The following is a 17,899-nucleotide window of genomic DNA, read 5'->3' on the forward strand; positions in this document are numbered from 1 at the left end:
GTTGTCAAAGTTGATTTAGGATACTGTTCCTTGGTGCATGCTTTTCGCCGACGATATCGTGTTGATCGCAGAGAGTAAACAAGATCTGAATATGAGGCTAGAGGAGTGGCGTTCTGCTCTAGAGAGTAAAGGTTTGAAGATTAGTCAGTCAAAGACGGAGTATCTTTACTGTGACTTTGGTGGGGTAAACGATGATGAAGATGTCCAAATCGCAATTGAAGGCCAGGAGGTTCCGCAGTCAACCAAGTTCAAATACTTGGGATCGTTTGTGCAAAGTGACGGGGCCATAGATAGTGATGTAGCCCATCGTGTCCAAGCAGGATGGTGTAAATGGAGAGCTGCCACAGGGGTATTGTGCGACAAGAGGTTCCCTACTAATTTAAAGGGAAAATTTTATAGGGTTGCGATTAGACCTGCAATGCTATACGGAACAGATTGTTGGGCCATCAAGAAGACACACATGCGCAAGTTGGAGGTAGCAGAGATGAGGATGCTAAGGTGGATGTGTGGACACACAATGTTAGACCGAATAAGAAACGACGCTTTTCGGGAAAGACTGGGGGTGGCTACTATATCAGATAAGATTAGGGAAGGCAGATTGAGATGGTTTGGACATGTAAAAAGGAGACAGACAACGGCTCCCGTTAGATCAGTGGAAAGCCTTATTATAGAGGGGAGGAGGGGTAGAGGTAGACCCAAATTGACTTGGGATGAGAGGATTAGGCGTGATTTGCTAAAGTTGCACCTCTCTGAGGACATGGTTGAGGATAGGAGTTCTTGGAGACGTAAAATTAAGGTTAAAGACCTTTAGAATGACGGGCTATTATTATTACTATTCCTTTTGCTATTGCTATTGCTATTGTGGTGGGTGTTGTGGTTGTTGTTAGTATTACTATCGTTCTTACTATTAATTCTACTTTTAGAATTATTATTTTCTACTTATTATTATTTACTAAATTCTACCGTGTGTTGTGTTTTAGTTTACCTATAGTGAAATGTTGAATTAAAACAGACTAATATCATAGTACTGTAGTTGATTGTATATATATATATATATATAAATATTATTTGTATATCTATTTACTTTTGAGTTGGGGGTCTCGCCGGAAGCAACCTCTCTATCTTTAGGGATAGAGGTAAGGTGTGCCTACATCCCACCCTCCCCAGACCCTACCTATGATAGCCTAGGCTATTTGTGATGGGAAATAATGGGTATGTTTGATTGATTGATTGATTTGCGTAATGTATGATATTTTACGAGCGTTGAGGGGTATATGAAATTGGCCCAATGTAAATATAAATTATAATCAGATCATTAGTTTTGGCCATTTTTCATTGGCTATTTTCTTACAAGGATAAGAATCTTGAAATAGACATCTTCTGCTCTTGATTTCATCAAGGAGCAATTTAATATATTCCCATCCTTCTAAGACAATTGTTATAATGTCTAGTCTACTGATTTATACTGAATTTTGAAACAGGTAAATCTGTTATTTGAGAAGGTAGAAGATCAAAGATATTCGAGATCCAGCCGTACATATTTTCTTCAATTGCGAGGCGTTCTAGTCCAGATTTGTAACTTGAAAGTATGATGGCACTGTAATGTTGTGTTCATATTGTTATGATGACATAAAGTAAAGAATAAACAGTGTTTAGACATAAGATAGTTCTGGAGGTCTCTCAAACCAGAATTTTGACTGTTTCTGTTCATGTCGTGTGTCGGATACCTATGCATGTGTGTATGATGATGTAATATCCCTATGCATGTGTGTATGATGATGTAAAATCGTCGATATTTGGTGATAAACAGTGTGCTTGGTTTTAGATGAATCGAGTATTTTATTTGACTAAATTGAATAAATAAAGCTGTGTGGTAAATGCTTAATTATATATATAAAGACCATCTTAATAGATTTACACAAAAGCTGAAAAAATCACTCCATGGCTTGCTACAACTCCATCTCTCCTATGAAACAAATTGTAAAGTTATATGTATATAGATTACACACAAAGCCAATTAGACAAAAACTTCCCTATCACATTAACCCCGAAAGGAAAGTAAATACCTAGCATGGTCAACAAGTCAAACTCCATCACCGCTCGGTGAGTGAAGTTCGCACGATTCATGTACAGTCCCTACTGCTGCTGCGTGTGCTATTAGCGTTACAGAAGCAAAAATGGTGGTGACGAACAATAATAATAATACTATAAATCACCTTGCTGCTGCTGGACTCATAGAATCAGTCAAATGAATTTATTTTATATGATCGTATAAGACCTATGTCATCATATGGAATGCCAAGTGCTATACAATCATATGGAATATGTCACCTCTATACGATCGTATAAAGTCTAGAATTAAAAAACAGATTCTCGCTCATTCACACTTGCACCTGGTTTACGCAAGGATGTGATACCATAACGAATTCCATAATCACGTAACATTTTATAAATTCTTATAAAATGTTAGAAAGAAGTCGAAAATTAAAAAGTCTAGTTTTTTTGACAACTAGGACCGTAATCTCCATAAAAAATTACAATCTTAACAACAATAGTTGAAACTTATTCGTGTAAAAAAAATAGAAACAAGACTGAAGTAGGAAGATTTGGGAAAAAAAAAGTTATACGATCGTCAACACATTAGCCATAAAATAAGTAGGAAAAAAAAACACCCTCATACGATCGTATGGATTCTATACTATCGTATGGAATAGAATATCATCGGTCCCTTGCAGCCAACAAAATTTGACAAAATTCTGAACCTTATACTATCGTATGAAGTCAAAAGGTGTTTGAATAAGTCAACGGGCGTGTGAATAACCAATGCCTTTTCTTTACCAAATAAACATTATCCGTGTTTGTATTCATACCAACCAATACATATAACAAGCTATACGCTACCTACTTTTCTCGAATTTGGTATCAATATGTTTTCAGTATTTTGGTATTTTATATCGATTGGAAATGTAGAGTTTTTGTTGACCTCTATCTTACTTTCGTCATTTCTCTATAACAGTTATGGAACATTTTGTATTACGAATGAATTTGATACTATTTTGCCTTCTTGATTACCCTTTGGTTACGAATGAAATTAATAGGATCAATGTAGATTAGAAAAAGGCAAAAACAATATCAAAGCAAGTATTAGACCATACGTGGTTAGAACCCTCCACCCTTGCGACACGTGATGTTCCAGTTAGCATGAGAGAGTTTTCTAAAAAGTGGCGTAGTGGTAAAAAGTCTATAACTCTCATTCAATCATTACCCTTCTCTCCTCTCCCAAAACGTCTCCTCTTCTACACAACTTTGACACCAAAATGCTTGCCAAAACATAGAGGAAGGCGGTGCACATGGTGGTTTGGAAGAGTTTTGGGCCAAAACTCCCCCACTATGGATGGCCTTATACCGAATTACTTGTACTGGTATCGAACCAATACATTTGGTAAGTATTCGGTATATGTTATGCGAATTTAAGAACTAAAGGGATTGTAATTTAAGGTGTGCGGTAAATGTGTCACTTTTTAAGTGGTTTCGAGAGAGTGTACCGGTTTTCAATTTAACAGTAGGTTTCGAGAGTGTTTGAGTTAGCTTTCCTAAAAATAACTTACTGAATAGAAGATAATTGTGTGTATACAGCAGGCCAATACAGCATTGGAATTTACATTTACAATTTACAATATATGTATAAAAAAGAATCATTTATAAAAGAAAACGTGTGAAAACTTGCTAAAAAAATCACCAAAAACATGCTTACAGTCGATTAAGATGGCAGTTTCTTCGCATAAATTCGAATCATTGTCAAGGGTTTTGTAAAATAATAAACGAGCCTAAATTAGAGCTCATTAAATAAACGAACTCGCCTAGTCCTAGGAACCTAAACAAGGTAATTTATAAAAAAATAACTTTACTAAACAATAACCTAAATTACATATAAATATTACTACACATAAAAAATTGTGATTAAAAAATATATGTATATAGAAATATAATTATATATTTGTTAAAATAATATCAGAGCCAAGCCCAAAATTGAAAAATCATCACACCAAGCCAGGCCCAAGCTTGAAAACTTGTTAACAAGCCAAACTCAAAGCTTTAGAAACAGGTTACTGGCTCAACTCGTTTACATCCGTGTAACACAACTATCAACAAAGGGTTGTGTTCAAATGTAAAATTTTATAGACCAGATAATCTGTTTATAAGTGGCACATGTTGCAACTTGCAACTTTAGAGGCCACATTTGATATATGGCATCTACCTGCAAAATTCTTATTGATTTATCACACCTAAGATGACTCTGAGATCAAGAAGCACAAAAGCCCTTATAAAAACACCACAATTATTTCCAAATCAACGAATATATATGATTTCAGGAATTAGTGAGCAAAACATATTTTCTACAATCCAATCTCAAGAATGAAGATCAAATATGAATCTGACATCAATAGTAACCTTAAAACATAAGCTAAAAACAAAAACTTTAACATATAATTACCTAACTACCAGCCATTTATTAGTATTACATTTAGATCTACAAAATCCCCTACTTTTGTACCAATAAAAATGATAGTGAAATTAGCAACTCAGAATTTTTTAGATAATAAATAATAACTTGCAATATTCAGTTACATATGAATGAGTTGATATGAGTAATGCTTTACCCAGGTCCTAACATGTCACAAACTGGTAAGATTAAACAAACAAGGTATCATAGGTGTCTTTTGATAGGAAAAAAAATAATAATAATAAAAAACCCCTCCTATCCAGAAAGATTGATTATTAATAAAATAATAATCCTAAATTCAAAAATAATCGTTGTAAGTCCTAACTCCTAAATCATTTTATTCGTTTACTTAGTGAAACAAACTAGTATAACCAACTAAATAATCAGGTAAATATGACGTTATGCCATTTAAAAAGACATATACGACATTTAGAATAACAGAATAATACATACATATAAATGAAATGAATCCCTAAAAAAATTGAAATATTGACATGATGAAAGCATTCACTCTGCAGCCACATTGCATCATTCAAAGCTTAACACAAATGAATTATTATCAAAGTAGATACAACAAAAAAAGGTTCAGTCTAGAAGTTACCTTTTGCATAACACTTGTTGACTATGTTCCAACATGTTGATCTGCCCAGAAAAGTTTGGCCCAAAAGCCTGACCATACTACATGTTGACTTGCCCAGAAATCCCTGCACTGCAATTTGGGCACAAAGAACCAACTCCAACTTGCATTTGTTGATGGATACCCATAGCAGGAAGGTGAAATACATTTCTACACCACGCACATATACTAGTAATTACATTTCTGCCACTCATATTTGGCATCATATTGGAGTCGAACCCTTGCTCGATTCCTGGATTGTAATTGTATGGAAATACTCTTGAACCCGGTTGAAGAGCATGTGGATTGTGTTCAGTTCTATCTGTTAGAAATCTGAATTCCACTGGTTCAGGTCTACTTGGAATATATCTTTCATTAGGTCTAAAGAGTCCATCTTGAGCCTGTAAACATAGTCTAAATTGTTAAATGACGCAATGCAATATTTGCTTGACTTTAGAGTTGATGCCGTTTATAGGCCTGTAAAAGAACCAAACATTCAGTGAAATGTTCGGCGGGTATTTGTTTTTTTAATAAACGCACGAACATGAACAAAAAAGCTTGGTCCTTTAACAAGCATGCATGAACACATGCATCGTTTGTTCTATGTTTGTGAATGCCTGTTTATGTTCATTCATGTACGTTCATTAATGTTTGTTAGTTTAAGTTCGTTAATATATTCATTTACCGATTTTTTGGCCCAATACAACTTAGTTTAGTTTTAACTACTTTTTAGGCCCAACACATTGTCCTTCACATTAGTTATATAGATTATTTTAGCTCACTTGTGTCTGTCCACTTGTGTCCATTGATGTACCATTAACGGACAAACATAAACAAACACGAACATATTCTTTTTCTTAACGAAAAAGAAAACCCCACTCATATTATTGTTCGTGTTTGTTCAGTTCTTTACAACCCTAAATAAATAACCAAAATAATCCCATTTGCAAGAAAAACTCCATATACCAAATTCTGAATTTTTAAAACCCGTAAATTTGTTTTTTAAGAAAAAAAGTGTACCGCGTCAACCTAACCCCCTCCCCCCCTCTTTTGACGCACCTGCACCTCTACAAAATATGCTTAACATAGCCTAAAGCCAACACCTTTTGGGACATTATGTCAAATGAATGAAAGTTCGGGGACTGAATTGGAGCATGGGGATGAACTAAACCACTTTGAATCTGATTTCCGTGAGGCGTTTTCCACATTTGATTGCTAACAGAACCCATCATAAACTGCCTACCTTCATCTGCACCCCATGTTCTACCTGAATAAACCGAATTATCATTATTCTGAAAACCCCTACTTTCATTTCCCCTTTTGAGATCTTGAACCATACTGTTATTAACCATCCTCAGATCGGTTTGAACATCCAAACTGTCATTAATCTTGGATGAAACAACCGAAGGACATATCAACCTGTCTTTTTTCTGCTCATTAGCATTAGCTGTATCTCCATATATAGAATTAGGGTTCCCAAAAGCAAGACTTAGCCCATGGATATTTTCATCAAATTTATCCCCAAAAATATCATCCAATTTAAGTCCATCTTGAAAGCCATAAGCTTGATTATTCCCAGGGGGGACAAGTGAACTGAATTCAATGATTTTTTTTCCTGTATTGAAATCCATAACATTTGCGTTTAACCCATTCTGGCTGCTGCTGCCCAAAGAAACCGCCTCATTGTTGATAGATTCATTGTTCCTAAAAACTTGGAATTCATCTGATTTGTCAGCATTCTCAATTCGAAAATACTCCTTATTCACATGTTCATTTTCACCGTACCTGTTAAATTCACTGTTCCTGACTTCATACTGCACACCAAGTTTAGAATTTGAAATGTTATAAGAAAATCTGTTTTCATCAAACCCATGAGTAGCCTGACTAAAAGATGCAAAACCTAATTTCTGCAAAGAATCTTGTTTCTTAGAAGATATCAAAGTTGAATTATCGACCGCTATTTTAAACCGATTTGGGAAAAGGGAAAGGCTTTCCGACTCAGAAAGCTTTTTTGTTTCAGCCAAACGATTATTAAAAACCTCTGACGGCGAGTCTTTACTTGCAACTTTCCCCTTTTCAGAAGTCAACTCGCGGAATTGACCAAAGACATGTGCATCATTGATGTTTTCTTGAAAGCCCTTTTCTTCACAGATGTTTAAAGCCGGAACCCTATCCTCAGAAACAGCATCTTGACCATCAGATATACCATGGAAAACCCCAGATGATGACTCATTATTTACAACTTTTTCCTTCTCAGACGTGAACTCGCCAAAAGAATTAGACATATGCATGTCATTGATGTCTTCACAAAAACCCTTTTCTTCACAAATGCTTGAAGGATGAACCCTAATTTCAGAAACTGCATCATGGTCATTAGATATACCATCAAAAAACACTGATGGTGATTCGTTATATACAACTTTATCCTTTTCAGTTGTCAACTTACCAAAAGAATTACATGCATGTGCGTCATTGATGTTTGCTTGAAAACCTTTTTCTTCACAGATGCTTGAACTCTGAACCCTAGTTTCAGAACCTGAATCCTGACCGTTAGAACTACCAAATATATCTTGATCAAGGTCGCATTCTGGTATGAAAACAGACACATCAGAAGCCTTGTCTGCTTCAGGAACATTATTGTCATTTACACATTTGTTTCCAATCCCATCACCAGATTCTTCAACTAGAACATCTTCATTCATGTCAAGATCGTGAACAACCTCATCAATTTTTTTGGATTCTGTGACAAAACTCATATTATGATCAGTTTCAGCTGAAACCGTTACAGGTTCAACGGTTTTTTCTGCAGTTTTGTTTTCATTTGTTGCATGGGTCCCAATATGTTCATTGTACTGGTTTATTTCATGAAATTTTTTGTGGCATATATTACAGTTATATATTCCACCTATTACTATACTCCAATCTGGAAGGGTAGAACCAAGTTGAGATTTTTCAGCTTTGTGAGATACAGATTGGTGATCAGATAACTCAGTTTTTCCTTCAAAGATCAAAAAACATTTAAGGCACTTATAAACATCATCTACATGCACACCAATGGGGCCCACCGTGCCATATGTTATATGCTTCTCACAGTCATTTGGTAAAGAAATTGGTGGTGTTGATGGGTTATGAATGGTGATGTTTCTTTCTAGATCTTCTTGAACATAAAGATTTGCAGCCTGCAATACAGTTTAAGGGGAAAAAATACCACATGAAAAAAGTTAATAATGAATATATAATGGATAATGTAAGTGGAGACCACCACAAGTATTCAACTTTTTTCTTCAACACAACTATTGAAAATTCTAATAATGTGCACTTGGATAAAGATATACATACAATGATAATCACATAAACAATGTCATGATTCAACTCATACTATAAGCTAAAACAGCTTCAAGGTTCCTAACTTCCTACACGGCTACAAATCCTGTTATTTTTCTGTATTAGTTTCGATCTACGTTATTTGTTTTGTTGTTTAATTGTCTCTGCCAACGAAGGCTTTTATAACTATTGATTTATTGGATACTTACTGCAGTATGGATAGCTCAATGATTATCAAGACATCTGAAATTATTAATATCTTTTACAAAAGGTTTTATATAATTCTAAATGTCACGAGATTCAGTTTATATAATTATTATCATCATCGCTATTAGAAGTACAAGAAATCCTTACATTATATTACATTATTAGAAAAGATACAAAACATATATATATATAATATTTATAAAATTTTGTTCATCAAAAGTATATACTGTATATTATAAAAATTACGTATATAAAAGATAGAATTCAGTGATAGATTGTTAGAATTAAATAGGCCCAACTGAGTGGCCAGATCAGATACAAAAGAAAAAGGAAATACAGTAGAGCATATTTAAAGTGGCCCGCATACATATTATCCCATAAATACAAGTGATAAAAGTTAATATGAAAGAGAAAGTAACTGCAAATGCCAACTTACATTTTCAGAAGATCCTTTCAAGGCAGAGGCATCACAGTTGTCGTGAGTCTGATTTGGTGTATCCAAGTTTTCTTCTCCAAAAATCGAAAGCAAGTACGTAGATATATCCTTGCATGACGCAAATTGCCGACCGCTAGGGCTGGTTATAAAAAAAAAGCACATTTAATAAACATAAAACTATCACACCCACGATTATAGCAAAAATCGAAAGCATGTACGTAGGTATATCCTTGCGTGACGCAAATTGCCGACCACTAGGGCTGGTTATCAAAAAAGCACATTTAATAAAACTATCACACATTCACACTCACAATTATAGTATAAATGCCGATACAAAAAAATACACCAAAGTTATAGTTCACATAATAACGTCAACCATTTCGCATCCATATAACGTAAAGATAATAACGGTTTCCGCTTTTAAAATGGATTTGGGGTATACCTCTAAAATTCTTTTATAATCAGCTAAAAATTTCAGGGCTGGTTATAACTTCCAGATCCAGGTTTTCCCATATGGCAACTCAACGTCACACAACTTACATTAATAAATTATCCCTGAACTATTAATACTAAGCAAGACGTCACACATACGACAAGAGAAAACTATATTAAAGTGACTGAATTAACAAATTCCACTAAAACCAAGAGCATCATCCAGTATAGGACCCCAGTAAAGTAACCTAATAGCATACTGCATAACAAATTACCAATAAAAAAGGAACAGTTAATAACATGAAGATGAGATAAAACAACAAACCTTATGTAACGCCGACAAAATAACCAAACACGACCCTCTTTCTTCTTGATACACAGACTCAGCCTCCAACCTTTAGGCAAAAAATCCCCAAATTGACTTGCATCCACAACCCTTCTCTTCTTTCTGGTTGTCCCCCACTGTCCATTCAAACCTCTCAAGAACCCCAACAACTCATCTGCAGTCGACAAACCCTCAGTCCTACTACTAATTTCTGGCCCATACGGATCCTCCAACATACCTAAACTCGTTAGGTCTACTTCCACACCTCTGCAATTCACAAGTTCCCTATCTACATTATCATCATATGCAACTACTTTCTTAACCGTACTGTTACGCACTCTTTTCGCCACCGGAGGACGATCATTAACCGCATTCTCGTTTTTTCTCGGCCTACCTCTCTTTCGCTTCGTCTCGGTTTTTAACAATTCAGGCGCACCGGCGTCTAACGCTTCCGGAACGTCAGTGTTTAGCAATTCAGACGCACCGGCTTCTAACATTTCCAGAACTTCGGTGTTTAACAATACAGGCGCACGCGCGTCTAACGCTTCAGTTTTTACCAATTCAGGACTCTTAGGGTTAACCAATTCAGGCGTCTTAGGGTTTACCAATGCAGCAGGTGCTTCAATGCTCAACAATTCAGTCAAATTAGGGTTTACCGGTTCCGGCAAGCTAGGGTTTGACAATTCATTACCGTTTTCGGCTTCAATTGTAGCCAAATCATCAACATTCGAATCCGATTGAAACAATTCACTCAACACAGAACTGATCTGCGAATTCTCCGCTTGTTCAGGATCATCAACAACGTCGGAGGCGAGTGTACGCCGGCGAGGCGTGCGGCGGTGAATTGTGGTGAGGTCGGAGTCCGCCGGAGCGAGACGGAGGCGCGAGTAGGTCTGTTTCCGGCTGCCGGCGGACTCGTTGAAAACCGAACGGTCGATTTTGGGGATAACGACGTCGTGACAGCCGAAAGAGGAATTGGAGCATTTGGAGAGAGAATGGAGGTCGGATTGTGACAGGTGGCGGAGATCGACGGCGGGGAGAGAGTCCGGGCTGACGGTGGCGGTCGCCGGAGTAACGGTGGACATAATTGTGGACGGACGGAAGGGTAATTTTGGAAGAAGAATAGAATAGAAAGACGAATAAGTCAAACAGAAAAAAGATGTAAAGTAAAGTTAACTGGTTTCGGTTAAATTGTTTTGTTTGTGTTTGGCTTGGGATTGGATTGGGCTAACGGGTTAAGTGGTGAAGTGGTTAGTTAACCTTTTACGAGTTATTACTTACACATTATTTTGATATATATATATACAAAGCAAAAGGAACATATTTTCCGGTAACAAGACTCCAAATTTGATTCAAATTTCGATTCGAGTTCTTATACTGAATTTATGATTTTCAGATTGACTCTGTTTCAAATTCGAATTAGTATAAGATTGTTATCGAAAATACTGAATTTGAACAAACCTGAGTACCATATATTGTACCGGCAATGTGGTACTTGATTTGTTTTTTTCTTTTTTGGAATTGTAACTATGTGTAATCAAGAAGATAAAAGTTTGTGTTAAAATTATCGGTAATCAAGAGATTATAATACCAAAACCAAACCACGTAAAATGTCACAAAAACTGTATAAATTTATGTAGAAAAATAGGAAAGAATGTACAAGTACCGGAACCTAGTACCAGTATCAGTGTCTAATATCTAATACAAACTCTACATGTTCCAATCGGTGTTTAAATATTAAAAATGAAATACCCAAAAATGTACTAGTTCTAATTCGTTTTGATCGAATACCAACATTAGCAAATCTGGGTACTAGTACCAACACTGAATAAGAAAGGTATAATAAATCGGTATGGGCACAAGTTCCGTACCGATGGCGTACAAATATGGATTGATATTTGTAAAAGGGGATTCTGTTCTTATATAACGAGCTTTATTAATCTCTAGACATTTTTTATGTTGAAGTAATTCAACCTATTTTTTGGCTGAATCTCAATCAGATTAATTTCGAATTTGAATCGGTTTTGAAATGTAATTCCAATCGAATTCAAATCCAAATTAATAATTTCGAAATTCGATTAATTCAAGTAATTCAAAATTTGATTCGTTAAACAGAAACTCCTCAAACCTACTTTACTAGTTGATTTAACTGAATACGTTGTTTATTTTAATTAAATTCTCTAAAACACCAAAGACTATTTAACCCAATGGTATCTTGGTGTGATAAAGCACCCCCTCCCTTTGAGGTCAAGAGTTCGAGTCCCGTAAACATTAGTATAGTGTTATTAGGATTGATGTCATTATACAGAGTTTTAATCAAGCATGATACTATGCATGACCTGTTGGAGTATTATAATGATTTAACTTTAAGAAAAAATAATAATTTACCTGATATCATAGATTTTTTTCTCTCTCCAAAATTCAAATACTCCATCCCATGTTTCTCAATTATTCAAATTCATTTAATTTCTAAGAGTGTTTAAAATCTACAACTGTATCATTTTATATGAAGTTACAATAGATAGATTAAAAAAGGATAAAAATTTAAGATCTTGATCTTGGATTAGTTGTTAAATATATAATAATAAAAGTGTTCCCTTATTAATTACGGAAAATATCTACAAAATATATCTTCCTCAAATATTACAAAGAACCTCTACAACTTATGAAAAATGCAATCAAAGTATCCTGTCTTGATGTAAACATTATATTTTGTCAATTTAATTGTAATAGAAAAATATTTGTTATAAAAAAATAATACTAAAAGAATATAATTCAAGCATTATGAATCAAAAGAATTATAATGTCAATATCATAACAAACAACATCTGCTTTACTTCTTCAAATATATACTGTACCAACATCACCTTATTCTTATAACCAACAAATTCATAAAATCGTATAGTCGTATACTTTACGATACAAAAGACAATAAGCTAGCTTCAAGTATAAGAATCCCGCACCTTTACGTTTTGTGTAATTACACGGGGCCAGCAGACCCTTTCTCTTTAATCACCAATAACTTAAACGTCCTCTTCGGCTTTCTGTTTCTGCCCAAAAGTCCTTTCGGTTTGGTGAATGATATACAAAGAATAATATTATCATAATGAAATTGCTTGGCTTCTTATCATCGGTTTTTGACACACAAGGAGTTTTTCGTCATTGTTACTCTCGATTTCCACGACTCGTGCTTCCCATTTTAATCTTGACGCGATGGCTCTTGCTGACTCGATGAGAGAAGTCGTGTCACGCAGTATCACCCAACCCTGTGTTACATTTTCATAATAATGATTATCGCATTCTAATTACTTAACTTATATGTGTGATATGTTTAAATATTTGATGAAGATACACATACCTCTGGCCGGAGTAAACGATCAATTTCATAAAAAAGATCAAGCATGCTGCAACGAGACTGCTTCACAGTTTGAAGGGATAAAAGTCCATCAGCATGCACCATATCATAAGTTCTAGGGTAAGATGGAAATGCTTCACACCTAACAAAAACATTCACAAGAACCAAAAATAAGTGATTTGGACCCGTATACTTATGAATGGGTCGAATTAGGTGTCGGGTTGTATCATCTCAAACGGGCCTACTGGGTCAAGTCTAAGGATGTAGCTAAAGGATTGGACGTCGCCCGTATATGCAACCTCCTAAATAGCCTTTTCAAAGATTTATATTCTTATTCTAATAACTTTTAGTTTATTAATAAATTTTACACGTAATTTATATATAAAAAAGGGTCAATCGGATAAATGGTTAAATAATTTTGGTCCAATATATATACTAGGTAACCAATTTTTTCATCAAACTTTCAAAAGATTTAATTTAGCGTAACAGGCTTTCAAATATTCTGACTTATGGCAACTAAATTTAGTTGGAACTTATTTATGACTTTTTATGATATGGACCAAGAAAACAATTATGTTAGGTGATTACTTTAAACAATTTTTTGAAACTTTGGGTGTTTTCTTGGCTACATTGAGTAAAGTTGGTACCTTTTCATGAAACTAGCACTGAAAAAATATAACTGCCGTATAAATGAAATCGGCCCGCTTTGATTTTTTACCCAAGTTTGACCAAAAACATGCAAAATGATGAAAACGCCTTTGGAAAAAGAACAATTTTACCCAATAGCATGTTGACACAATGACACCTCAGCAAGGATATCTTTGCCTTTAAAGAATTTGAAGTTCATTTTCGTCATAGTGACATATTTCTTACCAAAATGGATATAAAATAGTTTAAATAAATGGGTAAACTTGAAAAACTGGATTTAAAAAATCTTGTCCAAAGTAAAAAAAGTATAACATTGGCATACCAATCATGTAACACGCCAACAAATCCACGGTCGAGGATAAGTGGAAGGTGGTTGACCCCACTGGTGGGGACCACATTCATCACCCAAACAGATTTTCTGGCATCCAATAGTGCAGAATTGAAACCGCCAAAATGTGCATTCTTGTCCAACACATTTCTGACCATATATTTAGGGGGAATAGGGTCCTCATCACCGGGTCTCTTCGGGTGATCAGAAAATATCAGTGGAGATAGTAGAGACCAGTAATCTCTAACTGCTGACTTCCAGTTAATATCATCTTCCATAAAATCATCTGAAAGTACACCTGATATAACCATATAGTGAAAAGAATATTAAGCGAATGTCACTAAAGTTATGACCTTTGGTCATAAATTTTGAAATAAATGGACAAATATAATAAAAGAATACCATGAACCGCAAGTTCCTTGGAGCTCAAGGTAGCTCTAGAAGGCCATCTTGCCCTTTCCTCAATAGGAATCCATCTCCGGCTGCGGGTCCCGCCTATGCATGCCTCGAGTGGATGGTAATAAGGAGATTCAACATCACGCCCCTCTTTGCAAATTAGCGGACCTGACCCGTGTTTCCTATTAATCACATTAGTTAATATTAAGATAACTGACAAGTTTAAATTAATAAAACTTGAAATCAAGATAGATATACCTAGAAGCATAGCAGTTTTTCTTGCTAGGTTTTTTCCACACTACTGTTTTATCTTGTTGTGATAATAAATCCCAACAAAGATCTTTAGCAAAATTATGGACAAAATCCCATTTTTTTAAATTTTCTTTATCACGAACAGAAGCTGGTGTGTTAGCAAACGGTGAGGTCCAGACAAAGTATCCACCGGGCCTCAAAACTCGGTCAACCTCTATCAAATATATGCCATCTGTGACCAAAAAAAAAAAAGATTAGATTTAAAGTTGGTAGTCATGACATCAATAAATGTGCGCAAATAGAAACCAACCTACAACCTATTATCGATTTTTGCTACCAAGTCTTAAACTGATTTACATAAGAATAATTAGATTATGTGAACAAAATTAAAAGTAAGCTCAACTTATTAACAAAACTGAATAAGAAAGTTTCTTTAAGCTCCATATTAAAAAGAATTATTAAATCCCCAATCAGATGTCACAACAATGTGACAAATGAGATGGTACATCATTAATTTTTAAACGATTGCAAAAAGTGAACGGCCACAATCGGTAACAAAATGTAATCTGGTTGCTAAATAAGGTAATAAATTGTAAGCATGCTCTGGACTTCTAGTTTGCACGAAATCTAAAGTAGTAGCCAAAACTATCATAAAAAGGTGAAAAAAAATATACCTTTTTTATCCCATTCAACACCATCCCATGCACTATGTACCATGTCAAATGAAAGTGACGGAAACGAGAACTGTTTTGAAGCAAAAGAACCAACAATTTCAGGGAGACCACGTTCAAGTGCTATTTCAACTTGACTACCCGAAGATTCATAATTTGCTATACACATTGTTAAAACTTGTTTTGTAAATAAATGTGCTCCTAAGCTACCATAACCACAACCTATATCCAATACAGCTCTCACCTGAAAAAATAATGAATAAAAACTTTCATAAAAACACGTGTTTTCATCACAAGAATATGAATAATGGATCGAAGTTTTACTTACTCCGGCTTGTACAAGATATGATTCATTTCTTAAACCAATCATTTCTGCAATTTGATGAGAGTAATCTTCTATATTATCATTAACCATAGAAGATGCAAAACTAAATGATATTTGGTCATCATCTAACATCATCATCCTGTAATTTTAATAATAGAAACATGAGAAACGAACAAGTTTAAACGACAAAACAAAATTATCTTCATACCTCTTTGTCAAGCTTCCGGATGAAAGCACCTCCTGTGCGGTAATTTTAACATTATCAATCCAGATTACATCTCTTCCAGTAGGCCATCTATGCGGGATTTTATATTTAGGTGGAGCAAGAACTAAACAATTCTGTTTCGACATGGGCCCACATCGCCGGTCAAACTCTTTCCCTTCGGTCAACCCCATCTCAAGATTCTCAGTAACATTAAAACAAGGTACAAAATTTTCAAATTCCAGAGAACAAAACTCAGTATCTTTATACTGAGTGGCACCAAGCGACAGCTCACCAATGTCCCATAAATCAGACACAAGCTGTTCTTGCAGCTGTCGGTACCCACGAATAACTGGACTTGTATTCGCCGGTGTGAGTGAAACAGCCCAAAATAACGACAAACTAAGACCAAGAACCACAATCGCAACTAGACTAGACTTAAGAAGTAGCAAAATCAGCAAATGTCGGTTTCTTGAATTTTCAAAGGCTTCTTGTTTGGATGATGCATTCTCGGAAAACAGAAACTGGAATGGATTTCTTAAAGATAATAAAGACACATGATCAGCTGATGTATAAACCTAATTAACAAGTTGTTTACCTTAATTAGACAGAAGATGTTCAGTAATCAAGCAAAAAGCAACAAAATGAGGTAAAATAAATAATATTGGCAGTATCTGATCTAAGTCTAGCAAGACGCAGCAGAAACACTAGTAACAGTTATGGCCCCAAGCATAAACAGTAGCATATATATATATATATATATATGTTTGATCTTACTTACAATTGGATCCAATCACACTCACTTGGATAATAATTATATGAGAGATAGCGACTAATATAAATAGAGAGAGAACAATAATGGAGATGGATGAGCCAAGGGGAGTGGAGTAATTAATTTGAGCTTAAACGCGTCAATTAGATTCTAAGTGTTTTAATTACATACCCAAAGTCAATGAAGAAGATGTATAATTAATTAAAGTGAAAACTGACTTCGTTGAATGAGATTTACCTCCAACTACTACCACCGCCGGGGTGTAGATCTGCCGCCGTTGCTCAATATATATATATATATATATATATATGTTTGATTTCACACTTTACAGATTAGATTAGCTATTTATTTTATTGTATAAGAAAGAAAGAAAGAAAGAAAGAAGTATGAAAATGCAAGTAAACATTCCAAAAGTTTAAGCTTCTGAAACTTGTTGGTACATAAACCCACACTTTCTTTCTGCAGGTTATAATAATATAATACCTTTTGTAAATTTATATTACAATTGGGATGATTCAATGAATCTCTTATTCAATGCAAATTTACTCTTTTTCCTAACTATCAACAAAATATACTTGTTAGCAAAAGGTCACTCACGTCCGCAAATCTCCAACTAGTTGGTGAGATGGTGGCAGTTGTAACGCTATGGTGGTGTTTTGTTGTTGGTTGTGAAGGCATTTGAGAGAGGTATGTATAGTGGGTAGAAGAGAGTGTGTCTATGGCAGGGGGAGGGACTAATGCCTTATCGCTTAAATCTTTAGTCAATGCTACGATGAAACCCTGCTACTTGGTGTGGCCACCTATGTTACTTACAGCCATGGTGAAGATCAATGTATCAAGTAATTTGATTCATGTCTTAAGTGTTTTTTTTTTTTTACATATAAGCACTATGCTATGACTTTTCAATTACATATTTTGGGTTCGATCTTATTTGGTTGTATATATTTTCTTTTCATCTATATTTTGAATAGCGTTTAGATTTTAATTGTTGACATGTTTGTTATCATGTGTATATGCATGAATATATATGGATGGCATAACAACAATGGATTCAATAACTTATCAACTTAATCACTTTTATTGGTGTAACATGAAGGTTATAAAAA

The 17,899-nt window shown here is 34.9% G+C and overlaps 3 protein-coding genes across 3 annotated transcripts; 1 reads left to right on the plus strand and 2 right to left on the minus strand.

Moving 5' to 3' along the window:
• Positions 1-91: 91 nt before the first annotated feature.
• On the plus strand, positions 92-1,592 carry LOC143564429 (uncharacterized). Its single transcript, XM_077051703.1, has 2 exons — positions 92-349; positions 1,482-1,592. Exons 1-2 carry the CDS (start codon positions 92-94, stop codon positions 1,590-1,592), a joined length of 369 nt encoding a protein of 122 aa, XP_076907818.1.
• A 3,563-nt stretch (positions 1,593-5,155) lies between these two features.
• Positions 5,156-10,929, minus strand: LOC143564431 (uncharacterized). The gene is made up of 5 exons (XM_077051705.1): positions 9,845-10,929; positions 9,088-9,226; positions 6,540-8,299; positions 6,224-6,497; positions 5,156-5,521 (listed from the first exon to the last, which is right to left on the minus strand). Exons 1-5 carry the CDS (start codon positions 10,927-10,929, stop codon positions 5,183-5,185), a joined length of 3,597 nt encoding a protein of 1,198 aa, XP_076907820.1. The 3' UTR covers positions 5,156-5,182.
• Positions 10,930-12,938: 2,009 nt separating this feature from the next.
• On the minus strand, positions 12,939-17,612 carry LOC143564432 (putative pectin methyltransferase QUA2). The gene is made up of 9 exons (XM_077051706.1): positions 17,607-17,612; positions 16,028-16,599; positions 15,823-15,958; positions 15,498-15,738; positions 14,830-15,055; positions 14,578-14,753; positions 14,170-14,473; positions 13,203-13,341; positions 12,939-13,110 (listed from the first exon to the last, which is right to left on the minus strand). The coding sequence occupies exons 1-9, from the start codon at positions 17,610-17,612 to the stop codon at positions 12,946-12,948; spliced, it is 1,965 nt and encodes a 654-aa protein (XP_076907821.1). The 3' UTR covers positions 12,939-12,945.
• Positions 17,613-17,899: the final 287 nt, after the last annotated feature.

The sequence above is a fragment of the Bidens hawaiensis genome, unplaced genomic scaffold, assembly GCF_021521415.1.
Source record: "Bidens hawaiensis isolate Kalapana, Puna unplaced genomic scaffold, B.hawaiensis_p1.1 tig00022003_1, whole genome shotgun sequence".
NCBI lineage: Eukaryota > Viridiplantae > Streptophyta > Magnoliopsida > Asterales > Asteraceae > Bidens > Bidens hawaiensis.